The sequence below is a fragment of the Delphinus delphis genome, chromosome 19, assembly GCF_949987515.2.
Source record: "Delphinus delphis chromosome 19, mDelDel1.2, whole genome shotgun sequence".
Taxonomy (NCBI): Eukaryota; Metazoa; Chordata; class Mammalia; order Artiodactyla; family Delphinidae; genus Delphinus; species Delphinus delphis.
The window spans coordinates 44,618,832-44,638,123 of record NC_082701.1 but is presented as its reverse complement, the minus strand read 5'-3'; the positions used below and the strand labels follow the sequence as shown (position 1 = coordinate 44,638,123).

At 38.1% G+C, this 19,292-nt stretch overlaps 1 protein-coding gene across 4 annotated transcripts in view; it reads right to left on the bottom strand.

Annotated features, from left to right (window-relative positions):
- Positions 1-19,292, bottom strand: part of TAOK1 (TAO kinase 1) — a 149,256-nt gene that overhangs the window by 17,280 nt on the left and 112,684 nt on the right. For all 4 annotated transcript variants that reach the window (XM_059997041.1, XM_059997039.1, XM_059997042.1 and 1 more), the window contains 6 exons: positions 18,125-18,259; positions 12,703-12,939; positions 10,157-10,285; positions 5,952-6,155; positions 3,899-4,138; positions 796-1,008 (listed from right to left, as the gene is read on the bottom strand). In XM_059997041.1, coding sequence (XP_059853024.1) covers positions 796-1,008; positions 3,899-4,138; positions 5,952-6,155; positions 10,157-10,285; positions 12,703-12,939; positions 18,125-18,259 — 1,158 coding nt within the window. The remainder of the gene's footprint in view (positions 1-795; positions 1,009-3,898; positions 4,139-5,951; positions 6,156-10,156; positions 10,286-12,702; positions 12,940-18,124; positions 18,260-19,292) is intronic.

Here is a 19,292-nt window from a genome sequence, read left to right as displayed (position 1 = left end):
AGGATACACAATTGTTCTCTCTTGTATCTTGGAGTAAACATCTCTGGAAAAGGAAGGCACAGTAACCAGTGATGGTAATATGAAGATAAAAGCTATCATGATCTATTAGGAGGATGCCTGAATAATTATATTTTTCTTAAGAAAAATCTAGAATCTGATTAGCTGATGTAAGACTCTCAATCTCTTCTCTGCAATGGAAATAACTACAGAACAGGGACCAGCAAACTATAGCCTCCAGACCAAATGTGGACAGCTGCCTGTTTTAATTAATTAATTTGATAGTCCACTAGTTAAGAATGGCTTTTACATTTTAAATGGCTATATAAGTACCCACATAATTACCCTCAATTTTGTATCACGGACTACAAAACCTAAAATATTTACTATCTGGCCCTTTAAGAAAAAGTTTGCAAAACTCATATAGAAAATATTTTGTATTTGCCTTCACTAAAATGTGACCATTTGGATCCCCAATACAGTACTACTTTTTGCTCACTGCTTAACAAAGCTGCTGCTCTAATCCTCCTATACCGTTGGGATATGTGCTGAACACCTGAGGCAGTGGCAGAGAGCCTATTTAGAACCTCATGACTAAATGTATCAATGAGAATTCTATATAAATCATGCCTACCTCCAAGCAATGCAGGGAACAGGAAAAATATAGATAACCACCACTATTTCTCAAGCTGTAGGAGAGCTATCACTTCCAACCAGTATTTTAATTGCTGGGATTTCATTCAGGTGGTGGGATGAAAGGGGCACTGAATTTGTTTTGCTTAAATAAAATGAACTCACAGCTTGGGTGGACAGCATTTCATTAATGCTGTGGTCATACTGTTCAGCCAAGATGGCTAACTTCCGGGTCTGCTCCTCCTTGAGACGTTTCAGAACAGCTTTGTGCTCACTCTTTGGTGTAGTCTCCAGTAGGTGATTTCTTAATGCTTTGTACTGTCTGGTTTGGATTTTGCAGGTGTCCTGAAACTGCTTTTTTATTTGGAGTTCTTTAGACTGGGAAGGAAAAAAAAGATGTATATAATTTTTAACATATGGCATTTGTTATACCTTATGCTTATATGAAAATAAAGGCTACTAGGAGACGAGGAGATGAAAAACAAAAAGGTCAGACCGTAAGGTTGCAGGTACAGTACTTTTCCACTTGGTTATTAGGTCAAACCATTGCATTCTATGTATTTTTGTGACAAAATCTCTAATTTAAAACATTAGAATATCAAGAACCTTACTTTTTTCATAGGACTTCAGGTCATACTCATTATTTTACTAGTACATTTAGTTACAAGTAAATTTTTTTTATAGATTTTTTTGATGTGGACCTTTTTTTTTTTTTTTTGCATTACGCGGGCCTCTCACTGTTGTGGCCTCTCCCGTTGTGGAGCACAGGCTCCGGACGCGCAGGCTCAGCGGCCATGGCTCACGGGTCCAGCCACTCCGCGGCATGTGGGATCTTCCCGGACCGGGGCACAAACCCGTGTCCCCTGCATCAGCAGGCGGATTCTCAACCACTGCGCCACCAGGGAAGTCCGATGTGGACCATTTTTAAAGTCTTTATTGAATTTGTTACAATATTGCTTCCGTTTTATGTTTTGGTATTTTGGCCATGAGGCATGTGGGATCTTAGCTCCCGACCAGGGTGTGAACCTGCACCCCCTGCATTGGAAGGTGAAGTCTTAACCACTGGACCGCCACGGAAGTCCCAGTGGCACCACTCTTAAATACTGTCCTTGGTTAACAAAATTCTTCCAAGTTAGCCAGGAATGGGACAATGACATTTAGACATTCTCTTCTACCTCTGTATAACAGCCTCTATTCTTTTAAAAGTTTTTATTTTTAAAGGATTGTGCCAAGAAAACTAATTATTCCACATCACTAGCCTAATGAGGGAAAAAGAAAAGCTCCTTGAAAAATGTTTTTTCTATAAGAAGAGTAATACTTGTACCAAGAATAAACTATATCCCTCAATGTTTGACTCAAGTGAAAGCAAGATGAATGTAAGTTACAGTTGTTTCTACTCATTTAACACTGACAAAACATCATCTGGATGCCAGATGAAGAAACAACAGAGCAGGCGTATATCCAACCCATTCCATAGACATAGTACCCCAAACCCCCCACCCCAAATCCTAGTCAAATTACATAAGTGCTAAAACTGAAGTCCCCCTACCTCCCTTTAAAGTCCTGGAAAAAGTTGGAAGAGGCAACCATTACTTAGGTAAATAAAAATGGATAACTTGGCATTAAAATCAAGTCAGTTTTGTTCAAATTGAGTAAGCAGACAGAAATACATAACTAAGAGGAACATGATGGTTTTCTTCCCAAGTAACAGAACAATCTCCTTTATGGAAAATCTTGAGCTCATCTGTCATCAGAAGGAGACATTCTATTCTAAATCTGACTACAATTGTGAAACATTATTTTTTGCCTCACGTTTTGTATAGTATCTGTGAAGATTACACTAGTATTTACAAGCTTTCAAACTGAAAAGGCAAAAACAAAAAACAGGAATGGTTAAACATCAAACAACTCTATGCCAAGCCCTACAGAAATGCAGTCATATTAAATTTATGGTATGATGATAGAAAACTAACAAGTTTTCAGTCTGGTTTATTTCTGGGTGCTGCTGACTTTAAAACAGTCATTAATTTCAAAGACATGTTATTTAACTAATCTTTTGGTGGGAAATTGTCTATTCTATAGCCAAAAGAGTATATACCTCTCCACTACAAAGACAAAATAAATTTGAAAAATCATTATGAATTCCAATTTTCTAAGCAATGACTAATGAAGATTATGTGAGTAGTCAACATAAGCTACTCTGTAAATGATTTTAATTAGCTGTTCGGAAAACAAAGTGAAATTTTACTCAGGTTCACAAGGAAAGGGTAAAAACATCTTAACTTTGCTTCTATACTTTTGTTCAAGACAGCTTGTTTGAATGGAGTTGAGTGCGAATCAATAGGTACCATTCGGTGTGGTGTAGCTTCTAGATTTTGACACAGATTACCCCTGTGAATGAATTTCACTTCACTCCAGGACAGTTATTCAGATAAGGGGGTAGGGTTTTAAAAGAAAATACTGTGTTGGGCTTCACTGGTGGTGCAGTGGTTGAGAGTCCGCCTGCCGATGCAGGGGACACGGGTTCATGCCCCGGTCCAGGAGGATCCCACATGCCGCGGAGCGGCTGGGCACGTGAGCCATGGCCGATGAGCCTGCGCGTCCGGAGCCTGTGCTCCGCGACAAGAGAGGCCACAGCAGTGAGAGGCCCACGTACCACAAAAAACAAAAAAACAACAAAAAAACAAAACATACCCCAACTACCACGCCATGGTCTCACCTACACTACCAAATACATAAAGAAAATAAGCAGAATGGGAATAACACTGTGGTGATTCCACTATTCCTCTTAAGATAAGCACACACAGTGAAGGGAGAGGGGGTAAAAAGGCATTTTTTTTCATTCACTGGCTTCTGTACTGACTAGGAATTTACTGTCTTTTTTGGATACAAATCACACTAGGAGCAAATAAGATTCCAAAACTGTATTACTTGGAACAATAAAGAGAAGCCAACAGGTTAGTTAGCATGTTGACGTGTAGACTGTAATGTCAGCATTGGACATTTGGGTACATTAAAATAAGAACTTTGATTCTTATTTATGGCATTTGCTACAGTTAAATTTTTTTCGGTACTCTACTGAGAAATACATGAGCAAAAGTCTGTAGCTACAGACACTCCATGTCAAAACTAATTAAACATGCTTAAAATGAAAAGAAAGAGGTTTATTCAATTTCTTTACGACAGATTTCTGTCTTAGACTTTTACTGCTTATATGGATGCCTTTTATCCCTATTCCCCTTTGTCAAGAAGCTTAGGCTAAAGGTACCTTCAGACTCTTAGGCTGTTGTCGAACCTCCATGACATGCTTTCGCCTTAGTTCTCGTTCTCTTCGCTTATTATATTCCAGCTGGTTAGTGAGCTCAGTTTGATGCTGCAGTCTGATCAACTCACAGCGCATCTTCTGAATTGTGTTGAGGTGGCGGAACTCCAGTTCTTGCATGGACTCATGCTGTCGCAGCAGCATGGCATGCTCTAAGTCCTTTTGAGTCTGTCTTTTATTTAACTCCTAATCCATAACACAAAAGACAAAGGTATAATTTACAATGCTAGGGAAAAAACTCCTAAGAAATAGATTAATCAGGAAGTAGATGTAATCCTTAGATTCAATAATGACTGCATAGTAAATATTAGATTTTATGACCTTTACAGCAGTAAATGGGCAATTAGTAGCACCAATTTCCTTATTCTATTCATTTACTATTCATTAATACTATTTTATGCAATAAGCTTAAGACATAGCAAATCTATCTCAGTAGGCTGAATGTCCTTCCTTCTTTCTTTTCTTTCTTTATTGTTTCCCAATTTTATATCTGAAGAGAACTCGTAAGCCATTCTTTGAATTTCTTCAGAGTATCCTATTCAATTCTATTACAGGCAGTATACCCAGCACAGTACAGTGAATAAGAACATGGATCTGGCTCTGCTACCTATGAGCAGTCCTTGGGTTAATTGTTTAAACTCTCTGTGCTTCAGTTTCATCACTTTTCAAATGAAGATAATAATATTGCTATTTCACAGATTTAATGTGAGGATGAAGTGAGTTCACAAATGGAAAGTTCTCAGAACAATACCTCACACATGCTGCTCAACAAATGTTCTAATTCTTTTTTTTTTTTTCAGATTAAAAAGAACAAGCATAAAACACACACACACACAGAAGTCAAACCTACCCCCTTTGCCCCTGCAAACCCCTTCTCCAGAGGCCAACAGTTTGGTGCAAATGCTTCCCAACCTTCCCCATGCTTATCGTGAAACATCTATTACACAAAAACATACAGTTTTAAAAACTGAATAACATACATTATAGGCATATAATGTGCTTTCTTCACCTAACAATATAATGGATATACATCCAGATCAGATCAGTATATACAGATCTTTTTTTTTAAGTTTCATAGTAAGCTTCTGCTTTGCAATACCATAATTTTCCATTTTTTGCTTGATAAAGAAATTTTCATTAAATGTTTATTCATGATGCATCATATAATGTTATTATTTCTTTAGGATAGAGTTCTAGGAGTGGATTTGATAGATAAAAGCATATCTATCAATATATCAGTATCAATTTATATTCTTAGCAACACTGCACATTTCCCAATGCCACTACTAGGATTCAATGTTGCTAGTCTTTATATTATTTAATTGATGCAACTGTTTTAATTTGAATTTATTTAATTATTAGTGAATTTGAACAATTATGCTATACTTGAAGTTTATTTTAAGCCACTCTTGTAAATAAATTAATCTGTGCTCACAGGTATCCCTGATAGTGAGAATATGTTTTCACTGGCATAAGAGTTTCTACATTTGCTCAATTAATAATTACATGATTATAAAAAATGTGTTAAATGATAACACATACTTAATGGCACCCATTTCAGTTCAAAAGGTATAAAGTATCCAATAATTTTATGGTATTTAAAAATGAACACCCCTCTCATTCACAGATTTAATATGTATTTAATAAATATTTATTGAATACCTACTATGGGCCAGATACTAGGGGGATATAAAGACCGGAACAAAACCAGTGACTTTAGAAAATTTCCATTCTAGGCAGGACGAGAAACTTACCCCCAAAAAGTGTGTATGTGTAAGAGAGAGAAATGCAGAGAAGAACATTTAGAGAAGAAGGATTTGGACATTAGGGAAGGCACTTCTGAGGAGGTGGTATCTGAGGAGAGACATGAAGGGAGGAAGCAAGCCATGTAGATAATCTAGGGAAGAAGAATTCAGGCTGAGGGAGGTACAAGTGCAAAGACCCTGAGTCTGGGAAATGACAAACATACTTTCAGGAAATATTCTCGTTTCAAACGTACCTCCCTGACAAGGTCCTGTTCCAAGTTATGGCGCCCAAGTAACATTCTTCTCTTGAAGCGACGGCATTCCAGCTCTAGGTATTGTCTCTGACGCCGTAGAAGATTAGCCTCTTCTTCTGCTTGGAAATGCTGTATATTCTCCTTCTGCTTTGAAAGCCACTCCTGTTTTTCTTTTTTTGGGGTGCTCTGATTTTCATTCAGCTCCTGGCAACATAAAAAACAACTCAGTTCGGGCTTCCCTGGTGGCGCAGTGGTTGAGAGTCCGCCTGCCGATGCAGGGGACACGGGTTCATGCCCTGGTCCGGGAAGATCCCACGTGCCACGCAGCGGCTAGGCTTGTAAGCCATGGCCGCTCAGCCTGCACGTCCGGACCCTGTGCTCTGCAACGGGAGAGGCCACAACAGTGAGAGGCCCGCGTACCGCAAAAAAAAAAAAACCAAAAAAACCAAAACTCAGTTCAAAATACATAAAAATTAATTGCATGAATATATCATCTGGTATTTGGTGCATTTAAATAAAAGTACTTAATCTGTGTCCTTTCTAATGCTCAAGGCAGGGCAATGACCTTAAGGAGGTAGGTAATATTTTCCTTTTCTTGAGTTAACCGGTGAAGTAGGACAGGAAAGAGAAATGTATGCTAGAAAACATGCATACCTTTTAGCTTTACACAGCTACATTTATGATGGTTACTAGTTTTAAAAGAATACAATATTGGTAAATGAAGTAAAACACATCATTCTTTAAATGCTTCCCAAGAAGAGACATAAGGCAGTGCTTTCAGGTAAAAATTATTTATATGAATTAATATTAGGGCAAATATACATCTGATGTGTCACTTCTTGGTTTCTGACATTCTAAATATTAAGTTTTTGGCAAAATTATGGATAGACTCAGTATAAAAGACTTAGAAATTAAATGGAAAATCAACAAAACCATGGGAGAATAGAAACCCTTTTTATGAATCGTATTTAACTAAACAAATCAAAATCAGTGCTTTTCTATAGCATTTAAAATATCACCTTCCACGGTCCTGTGGACACAAGGTGGGGGAAGGGGAGGGTAGGAAGAATTCGGAGATTAGGATTAACATATATACACTATCATGTGTAAAATAGAGAGCTAGTGGGGAACATGCTATAAAGCACAGGAAACTCAGCTCGGTGCTCTGTGAAAACCTAGATGGGGGAGATGTGGGGGGCGGAGGTGGGAGGGAGGTCCAAGAGGGAGGGGATGTAGGTATACATATAACTGATTCATTTCATTGTACAGCAGAAACTAACACAACATTGTAAAGCAATTATACTCCAATAAAAAAATAATAAAAGTGAAAATAAAATATTACCTTACATGTGGTACATATATACAATGGAATACTACTCAGCCATAAAAAAGAATGAAATAATGCCTTCTGCAGCAACATGGATGGACTCAGAGATTATCATACTAAGCAAAGTAAGTCAAAAAGAGAAAGACAAATACTATATGATATCACTTATATATGGAATCTAAAATATGACACAAATGAACGTTATCTACAAACAGAAACAGACTCACAGGTATAGAGAACAGACTTGCTGGTGGTGGTGGGGAGGGAAGGACTGGGAGTTTGGGGTTAGTAGATACAAACTATTACATATAGGATGGACAAACAACAAGGTCCTACTGCATAGCACAGTGAACCATATTCAATATCCTGTGATAAACCATAATGGAAAAGAATATGAAAAAGAATATACATATGTAGAACTGAGTCACTCTGCTGTACAGCAGAAATTAACACAACATTGTAAATCAACTATACTTCAAAAAAATATATATATTATCTTACAAACTATCTAAATGAAAATGCATTTATATTGGGCCAGATGAGAACACTGACAATGCGCTCAATGAGGCAAACTCTAGGATGATAATTAATACTAATATATCTTCAACCTAAAAAGCAACAATGTTGCACAGTATATAAATAAGCCATCTTTCCTAGGTATAAGATAATTTTTCAAAGACTACTAACCTTATGGTCCTTCCCCTGGTTTTCAAGAAAGAGATCAGTTCTTTATAACTTTAGTTCATAAGATATACAAACACACAAAAAAAATTTTAGTAGTTCTAAACTTAAGGGTATATGTGTACACACGGAAGAGAAAGGGCACATAAATAATCACCTGGGTATATTTTTCAAAATCTTTTGCCAGGAACTTCTCCACTAAGATTCTAGTATATCCCTTCCTCTATGCTAAAAATGATTGTTTTAAATGAACTCACACACATAAATACACACTAATTTGGCTTCTAAAAGAAAATGAATTTATTAGCTGGACTACCTGTTATATGCTTAAAGGATTACCTAAAGCAATGCACCCATAAAACGAAAATCTCATTTCACTGGGAAACGGATCTGTAAAACTGCATTTTGTTGGATATTTATTTACAGTTGGGGACCTATTTACAGTCTTTTCAAACCCAATGTGCCAATATAGAGTTTGGCTTTTGTATTACAGTCACAGGAATATATTACAGGTTATACCCTTTAGAGTTAGAAAAATCTTTTCAATGAAGCTCAGTTGGCAGCATATACAGAGCAAGCTTTTGTGCCAACAATATGTCCATAATAACATTTAAATAAGTGACTATAAATCCTACACAAACAAAAGCATTACTAGCAAAGAGATTACTATTATTTTATCAAGACCAATTAATTTATCAGTGCCCTAATAATTAATTACATGGACTAAAAATTTCAGTCAGTCAGTCTGTAAAAGGGGGTCTAAATTGAGACATATCATTTCTCTCTCCTGACTACTATCCTGAATAGTTACCCCCTTTCAGAAACTGCCTTGGAACAATCAAGGTGTTCTTCAAAGTCAGACTACATCTGCTTTTAAAAGAAGTTCAAAAATGCAGCACATGGAGAGCAAATAAATATGAAATCGTGGAATCGTAAATAAATAATCAGCATGTTTTGCTATTAAAGAAAATGTGATGAGCAAATATGCCTCTTATCCTTACTCTGTGAACAAATTATTGTAATCTTCTGAGCCAAAAGTAAGAAGGAATGGTCTAAGTTTTTCTTTTTTTTTTTAATATATTTATTTATTTTTGGCTGCGATGGGTCTTCGTTGTTGCACGCAGGCTTTCTCTAGTTAAGGCAAGCAGGGGCTACTCTTCGTTGCGGTACACGGGCTTCTCATTGCGGTGGCTTCTCCTTGCAGAGCATGGGCTCTAGGCGCGTGGGCTTCAGTAGTTGCAGCACACAGGCTCAGTAGTTGTGGCTCGCAGGCTCTAGAGCACAGGCTCAGTAGTTGTGGCACATGGGCTTAGCTGCTCCACGGCATGTGGGATCTTCCCGAAGCAAGGCTCGAACCTGTGTCCCCTGCACTAGCAGGCGTATTCTTAACCATGAGCCACCAGGGAAGCCTGGTATGGTCTACTTTTAGAAAAAGAAATGTGTGGCTTCCTTTCACAGCTCAAGTATATTTTGGGGGGGACTCCCTTCCTCCCCAAAGTAGCGGGGACTGGGGCAGGAAAGGGATGCTGCAGGTGACAATGAGGGCCTGGTCTCACCCTCCCTCTCTCAGCTGCCCCTGCCCTGCCAGTCCCCACCTCGGCATTGTGGCTCCCCTGTAACCTTTAATCTCATCTGTCTCGAGGGGAGCTCTGTCTGTCCGCATTATTGATTGCTACCCCTGCCTGGTCTCTTGCCCCCACACCTGGCCCCAGGGCCTGTATGGAGGGACATGAAATAAATGTCCTGAAGCCCAATACCCGTCTAGATCCTGATGATTTCAGACCCGTCCTTGGGGAGCCTGCCACCCACCTCCTTGCCCTTTCCTGGGTCCTCAGGGATTCTAGCCCTGAGCCCAGGCCAGCCGCCCTTAAGTTGCTTCCACATCGATCACAGCTCAAGTATTTTATTTCTCGTGAGTCAGTTATTTAGTAAGTGCATACGAAAACTATTATAAATAAAATAATTTATATTTTTAGGAGATGATTCTTTTTAGATCCTACTCAATTGAAGATATCTGTTGAAGAGTAACTGTTGAAGAATAACTGATTAAAGTTTGCCTTCATTCAAACTGGTAAACATTTAGTGGCCACAAACAACAGAAGAAGAATTTATCCTAATGGTTCTATGAGTCAATCAACATCAATAGATAAAATCAATAAGTAGACAACTGGCGTGAAAATTTTTATAAAATAGATACCTCCTTAAGCTGTTCTTTTCGAAGTTTATATTCTCTTTTCTGGGACTCCAAAAAGCTGTTTAGTTCTTTCTTCTGTTGGGCCTGAATATGTTGCTGAAACTTTTTCTCTTCATTGGCCATCACTTTAGCCTATGGGAAATTTAAAAAATGGATCAAATTAGTTAAGTAGATTCAAAGCAACAGTTTAATATATACCACTAAGGATATTTTTACCCTTAAGAACATAAAATCAGTATAAGCATTACCAATACCAATTACTCAGCATCTTATTATTTGAATTTCAGAGAACCAGTAAAATGGAACTCATCTTTAATATGTTGATCTTTTACAAAATCAAAATGTTTTCACCTTTTTAAAAATTTTACATGTCCTCCCCCAAGAAAATAAAAACAGATATATATCTATCCACAAATATAATTAAGTAATGACCTTTTATCTAGATTGATTTGTATATTAAATAATGTAATATATTCTCCTCTTCAAATTAAACCCTGACCTTTTTTTTTTTTTTTTTGCGGTACGCGGGCCTCTCACTGCTGTGGCCTCTCCCGTTGCGGAGCACAGGCTCTGGACGCGCAGGCTCAGCAGCCATGGCTCACGGGCCTAGCCGCTCCACGGCATATGGGATCTTCCTGGACCGGGGCACGAACCCGTGTCCCCTGCATCGGCAGGTGGACTCTCAACCACTGCGCCACTAGGGAAGCCCCAAAACCCTGACCTTTAACTTATATATTAAGTAATATGAAAATATTAAATATTAGATACACATCATACTGTTTTATTTTTGATTATATAGGCAATGCATATTCATTGTAGATCATTTAGGAAATACAGGAAAACACAAAAAAAATCTTGTATGATTTTACCACCCGGAGATAACCAATATAAACATTTTGGTGCACACCCTTCCTATTTACTTCTATGCATACATACATTTTAAATAAATCTGTAATCATATTGCACATCCTGTTTCATGATTTGCTTTTCTAAATATGTATCTACCTCTTCCCGAGTTATTAAAAATACTACCCCATGTCCAACAGGATTCTAAATATCTATACATTATTTCATCAAATTACTTCAAAAGCAAATAATTATTTACTCTCTAAATTATTTTGCCAAATTCTCTATTATGAGAGAGTAGTTCTTCTATTTTAGGGGGAAAGGCTGAACAGGGTAACTATAATAAATAATGCCTCAATGTGGACAAGCCAGACACATTTCTAGATATTGTGTGAATTTACAGAGAAGCTTACATTTTACCTGACAAGTGTGACTATCAAAATAAAATTTAACTGATGGGACATCAAAAACATTAAAAGAAAAGGTCTCACGTAACAAGAATCCTAAAAAAATATACTTAAATCATATAGTAAAATGACACTTATTTGTAAAAAAACAAATGGGCTGGGACTTCCCTGGTTGTCCAGTGGTTAAGAATCGGCCTTCCAATGCAGGGGACGCAGGTTCAATCCCCGGTTGGGGAACTAAGATCCCACATGCTGCAAGGCAACTAAGTCCACGTGCCTCCACTAGAGAGCCCGCGTATGGCAAACTACAGAGTCCACGGGCTCTGGAGCCCACGTGCCACAACTACAGAGCCCATGCACTCTCGAGCCCATGCGCCACAACCAGACAGAAGCCTGTGAGCCGCAACGAAGACCCCGGGCGCCACAACGAAAGATCCCACGTGCCGCAACCAAGACCCAACACAGCCATAAATGAAAAAAAAACACCAAAAAACAAATGGGCTGGGACTTCCCTAGTGGTGCAGTGGTTAAGAATCCGCCTGCCAATGCAGGGGACACGGGTTCGAGCCCTGGTCTGGGAAGATCCCACATGCCACAGAGCAACGAAGCCTGTGTGCCACAACCACTGAGCCTGAGCTCTAGAGCCTGTGAACCACAACTACTGAGCCTGTGTGCCACAACTACTGAAACCCGCACGCCTAGAGCCCGTGCTCTGCAACAAGAGAAGCCCTGAACTGCAACAAAGAGTAGCCCCCGCTCGCTGCAATTAGAGAAAGCCTGCGTTCAGCAATGAAGACCCAATGCAGCCATAAATAAATAAATATTTTTTAAAAAACCCACAAATGGGCTAAATCTTAATCTGAACCTCTTTTATTATCTCTAACATTCTCTATAATCTTCAATTATTCTCTGATATTAAAATGCTGCTATAAATTTAAGATAGGTCTCCAAAAATCACAGAGAAGAGAATCATGAATGATTTTTCGAGACCTAAATCACCTATTGATAGGTGATTAACAAACTCCTCAGATAATCAGGGTACCTAGGGCCTAGAATGGTTGCATGATTTACCCACTGTGATACTATAAAACTATCAGTGTCAGGAAATAATCCCACATCTGTTGCTTCCCAGACTCAGTACTTAATATTACACAATTTATATAAATGTTTCTTCTTTTCCCCAACTGATTTGCTTGGTTCTGGGGAAGATATATCCTAACATCACAATGCCATCTTGGTTAATTCTGAGATGGTTACAATCTAGAGTAAATAAAATAGTAATACTGAATTGGCCACCTCTTTTTCCATAGCAGCCTGATGTTTCTTGATAAGTTTCTCCATTTCTGCAGCAAAATTGTTACGTTGTGTTTCAAGATCTTTGTCTAATCTGAGGCGATGTTCATCCATCTCAGCCTTTAACTTATTTTCCAGAGTCATCAGCTGCTTTTGATGTTGCCGCCTCATTCTCTTATAGCCAGACATTTGTTCTCTAAGCTCAGAGTCCTGCTCATGTTCTTGCATTTGCCTTGTAACCTAGACACACAAACAATGGAGAGAAAAGAATAAAATTAAGGAAAACATTTTTATTTCAGAAGCATTTTAGAGCACTCTACTACTTAGCCAAGTAGACAATCACTGTAAGAGATTCCAGTGAGCAGTTTCCAATTAAATTTCCAGGCGGTCTCCTAAAGAAATAGACACGCTGGTTCTAAAATTTATGTTGGAATATAAAGGACCTACAATAGCCAAAACAATCTTGAGGGAAAAAAAGTTGGAAGACACACATTTCAGTAATCCAAACAATGTGGAATTGGTGGAAGAATAGGCTGAACAGATCAAAGGAACAGAATAAAATCTAGAAATAGACCCAAATATATTTAGTCAATTGATTTTCCACCAAAAAGTCAATTCAAAGAGGAAAAAATGTGTTATCATCAAATTCTGCGGACACAACTGGTTCTCTGTATATAAAAGCAAAAACAAAAATCTTGACTTCTGTATCACTCTATATACAAAAATTGAGAATGATTTGACATAAACACAAAATCCAGAATCATAAAGTAGAAAAAAAACCAAAATATCTTCATGACCATAGCGCAGGCAAATATTTCTTGGGCAGGACACAAAAAGCACTGACTATAAAGACAAAAATGTATAAACTGATTTTTTTAATTAAGGTGAAATTCACATAATATAAAATTAATCATTTTAAAGTGAACAACCCAGCAGCATTTAGTATATTCACGATGTTAGGCAACCACCACCTCTATATACTTAAAAGACAGCTGTTATGCAGCTGCTCCCCATTCTCCCCTTTTGGTAACCACCAACCTGTTTTCTGTCTCTATGGATTTATCTACTCTGGATATTTCATATAAATAGCATCATATGTGACCTTTTGTGTCTGGCTTCTTTAATTTAGCATGTTTTCAAGGTTCATCCATGTTGTATATAGCATGTATCAGTATTTCATTCCTTTTTATAGCTAAATAATATTCCATTATTTGCATATACCATAATTTGTTTATCCATTCATCCACTGGTGAATATTAATATCTGTGTTGTTTCCACTTTTTGGGTATTGTGAATAGTGCTGCTGTGAACATGTGTGTAGTGTACTTGTTTGAGTAACTGTTTTCAATTCTTTTGGGTATATACCTAGTAGTAGAACAGCTGGGTCATGTGGTAAATCTATGTTTAACTTTTTGAGGCATCATCAACTGTTTTCCACAGCAGCTGAACCATTTTACATTCCTACCAGCAATATACAGGAGTTCCAATTTCTCTGCACTCTCTCCAACACTTGTTATTTTGGTTTTTTTCCTTTTCTTTTCCTTTTTAAATTCATTTTTATTTATTTTTTAAATTTCTTTTTTTTTGTGGTACACAGGGCCCCTCACCGTTGTGGCCTCTCCCGTTGCAGAGCACAGGCTCCAGATGCGCAGGCTCAGCGGCCATGGCTCACGGGCCTAGCCGCTCTGCAGCATGTGGGATCCTCCCAGACCAGGGTATGAACCCACGTCCCCTGCATCGGCAGGCGGACTCTCAACCACTGCGCCACCAGGGAAGCCCTTTCCTTTTTTTTTTTTTTTTTTGCGGTACGCGGGCCTCTCACTGCTGTGGCCTCTCCCGTTGTGGAGCACAGGCTCCGGATGCGCAGGCTCAGCAGCCATGGCTCACGGGCCCAGCCGCTCCGTGGCACGTGGGATCCTCCCGGACCTGGGCACGAACCCGTGTCCCCTGCATCGGCAGGCGGACTCTCAACCACTGCGCCACCAGGGAAGCCCTCCTTTTTTTAAAAGATATTTGTACCTTCCTGTTCACTGCAGCATTATTATTATTTTTTAAAATTTATTTATTTATTTATTTTGGGTTGCATTGGGTCTTCATTGCTGCACGCAAGCTTTCTCTAGTTGCAGCAAGTGGGGGCTACTCTTTCTTGTGGTGCACAGGCTTCTCACTGCAATGGCTTCTCTTGCTGCGGAGCATGGGCTCTAGGCGTGCGGGCTTAAATAGTTGCAGCATGCAGGCTCAGTAGTTATGGCTCATGGGCTCTAGAGCACAGGCTCAGTAGTTGTAGCACACGGGCTTAGTTGCTCTGCAGCATGTGGGATCTCCCCGCACCAGGGCTCAAACCCATGTCCCCTACATTTGCAGGCGGATTCTTAACCACTGTGCCACCAGGGAAGGCCCTCTTTTTTTTAAAAAATAGCCATCCTAGTGGATGTGAGGTGGTACCTCTTTGTGGTTTTGATTTGCATTTCCCAAATGACAAATGATATTGAGCACTTTTCATGTGCTTGTTAGCCACTTGTATTACATTCTTTGCAGAAATGTTTATTCAAGTCCTTTACCTATGTTTTAATTTGGTTGTTTAAATTGGAATTTAAAACTAAATAATTTTAACCTCTCATCAAGACAACAGTAAGAAAAAGACTAGGTAAACCACAGATGAAGAGAAAACATTTGCAAGATATATATGAGATATAATACTTGTATCCAGACTATACAAAGAACTCGTACAAATCAATATTATAATGTGAACATCTGAGTAAGAAACCAGGCAAAAGAGTTGAAGAGACACTTCACTAAAGAAGATATATGAACAGACAATAAGCACATGAAAAGGTGCTTATTATGGTGACATCTTTAGTCACAGGGAAATGCAAAAAACAAACAAAATAATCCACTATGAGATTCTATTTCACACCCACTACAATGGCTAAAAAAAGTGACAACACCAAATGCTGGAGCGGATATAGATCAACTGGAACTCTTACACATTGCTGATAGGCACGTGTAATGGTACAACCATTTTGGAAAACTTTTTTTTTTTTTTTTTTTGCGGTACGTGGGCCCCTCACTGTTGTGGCCTCTCCCGCCATGGAGCACAGGCTCTGGACACGCAGGCTCAGCGGCCATGGCTCACGGGCCTAGCCGCTCCGCGGCATGTGGGATCCTCGGACCGGGGCATGAACCCGTGTCCCCTGCATCGGCAGGCGGACTCTCAACCACTGCGCCACCAGGGAAGCCCTGGAAAACTTTGACAGAGGAAGTTAAACATATATATACCCCATGACTCAGCAATTCTACTCTTAGGTATTTACCAAAAAGAAATTAAAACATAATGTTCACATAAAGGCTTGTATAAGAATGTTTATAACAATCTTATGGGTAATAGCCCCAAACAGGAATCAAACCAAGTGTTCCTCAATAGAAGAATGGATTAAAAAATTGTGGTATATTCACACAATGGAAATATATTTACAGTAATAAAAAAGAATGAACTTTGATGAACACAATATAGATGAATCTCAGAAACATTAAGCTGAGCAAAATAAGCCAGACACAAAAGAGTACATTCTGTGTGATTCCACCTATATAAAATCCAAAAACAGTTAGAACTAACAATAGTGAAGAAACAGAAAGTGGTGGTCATGAGAGTGGAGACTTGACTAAAGAGGGGTATGAGGGAACTTTGTGGGATGACAATAAATTTTAATTTTTTTTTTTTTTAGTCGATGGTTAACATAATGTGTACCACTAAAAATACTTCAAATTGAATACCTAAGATCTACGCATTTTATTGTATGAAAAAAATCCAAGGCATAAGTCAGCCTGAGTTATGGTACGTGGTAATCATATTGAATAATATAGTTACTCATATCTTTGTACACAAATATACCTACTCTCTGAATGTTTTACTTGAAATAAATGGACTTACTAGGTTTAAGGATATGGATCTTAAGTTTTCTAAAACTTTTTTTTTTTTAATTTATTTATTTTTGGCTGTGTTGGGTCTTTGTTGCTGCGCACAGGCTTTCTCTACTTGTGGTGAGCGGGGCTACTCTTTGTTGCGGTACGAGGGCTTCTCATTGCAGTGGCTTCTCTTGTTGCAGAGCACGGGCTCTAGGCACGCATGCTTCAATAGTTGCAGCACACAGGCTCAGGAGTTGTGGCTCACGGGCTCTAGAGCACAGGCTCAGTAATTGTGGTGCAGGGGCTTAGTTGCTTCACGGCATCTGGGATCTTCCCGGATCAGGGCTCGAACCCGTGTCCCCTGCATTGGCAGGCGGATTCTCAACCACTGCGCCACCAGGGAAGCCCTAAAGCCATAACTTTTTAAGACTGTCCTTACGGAACTCCCTGGCGGTCCAGTGGTTAGGACTCCTGGTTGGAGAATTAACATCTGCAAGTCATGCAGCGCAGCACAACTAACTAACTAACTAACTAACTAATTAACTGACTAAATAAATAAATAGTGTCCTTAATTAATTTGAGGGAGCCAAAATTTGAGACAGAAGGCTTGCTTGGGAAACACTTAATATGTGCCCAGTCACAAAGATGTTTTCCCACAAGCTGGCCCCTGTCCAGGTATTTATTAAAATAGTCATGAAAAAATTAAGCAATCATTGTTTGCTACTTGCTCTCTTCAAAGAATTATTTACATGTTGTAGAATAGTAGGAATGACTTGACTTATGGCAGGGGATGGTGTTCTTGACCTTAGACATCATTCAGATTCATGGGCCACAGCATGGGATTTATAAGATCTGCTATGTAGTCGATAATTCAGATAACTCCCATATATTTTTTTCTTTCTGTCATATTTTCTACTAACCTATTTTCCCTTTGATATCTTAACGTATTTTCTTTCTATCCCTAGTAAGTATCCTTTATCATGTTTTGGACTTACATATCTGACTGATTAGGGTTATGAGTACCCCAGTATAACAACATCCTTGTAATGAACAAATAATCCATTTTTATTATTTGGGAAATCAGAAGAACTACATTTTGAGTACATCAAATTGGATTACCTGCTATTTCCCAAACATCCCCTCCCTCATTTTGGTCAATTCTTAGGTGGAAATTACATTTTTCCTCTCCCCTGTGCCTAAAACCAACTAATTATTAAAGGCTCAGATGATTTATTTTATAAATACTCCCTTTATGCCCCGATTCAAAGGTAATCTGAATTCCTATTTAGTACCTTTTAGCCCTCTCAAGCTAATTCAATATATTCAAATATATTTCTTATTTGTGTACACATCTCTCAGAGTGCTTTGTATAATATCTTTCTCATAAGAGGTAATTAAATGTTAAATAAATGTTTTGCAAAATAAACCCAGAATAAAAAAAAAAAGAGATAATTATACTTGAGTATAGGCGCCAAGGTCCAACATGAAAAATATATTTCTAATTTGCAGTAGTACATACCAGTGATGCCGTCCGTATAGTAGCAAAGTGTTCTCGATTACGGTAGTGTGATTTATGACGAGATACTTGGGGTGGAGATTGTGGATCTGATGCCCTCGTTCTAGGATCTCCCTCTTCTCTGTAATTTTCTTCCTCCTAGGCAAAGAAACAGACATTACTACCTAAGGCCAACACAGTTCACGTGAACTTTCAAGAAAGTTAAAGTTTAAACACAACTTGATCAATAAATCTCAAAGACATAATCTTAAAAAGCAAAAACAAAAAATGGGAATGCTGACATTTTATTTTCAACACAATTTGAATCAGGAGACATTATTTCCTCAGTGTATGAAATAGCACACAGATTCATGATAAGGAAATGTATATGGCTAGAGTTATTAACAGTCATTAAATGCAAAATTAAAAAGTTTTAACATAACTTAAAAACGAAGATAATAAAGCATGCAGCCAGTATTTTAAACAGCAGTAATAAAATTAATTACTCTAAGGCTCTTGGGCTTTAAAAGTAATAATATAGTTTAAAAAGATCTTTATAATACTTCTGCCATTTGTCCAAGTAAACAAAAAATAGTTATACAAATTTTGAGAACTTATGTCTTTCTTGACATATACCTTAGTTCATTAACTGAAGAGGAAGTCAACTAGCAACCAACTAATTGTGGGAATAATCTTTTTACAGCTAATCCTCTTACCTAAGAATATAAAAATTAAACATGGTTTTTCCCTAAATAACACTACTTAACTAAATCATTCTTGAAAACTGTGTGTTAAAACATTTGTAATATAAATTTTTCCATTTTAACCATTTTTACGTATACAATTCAGGGGCGCTGATTACATTTTCAATGCTGTGCCACCATCCCCACTATTTCCCAAACTTTTCCATCACCCCGAATGGAAATTCTGTATCCATTAGCAAAAATTCTCCATTTCATCCTTCAGTCAGCCCCAGGTAACCTCTAATCTACTTTCTGTCTCTATGAATTTGCCTATTCTAGATAGTTCATATAAGTGGAATTATACATTATTTGTCCTTTTACATCTGACGTATATCACTTAGCATAATGTTTTCAAGGTTCACTAATGTTGTAGCATGTATCAGAATTTCATTCCTTTTTACAGCTGAAAAATATTCATCGTATGTATATACCATGGTTTTGTTTATCCA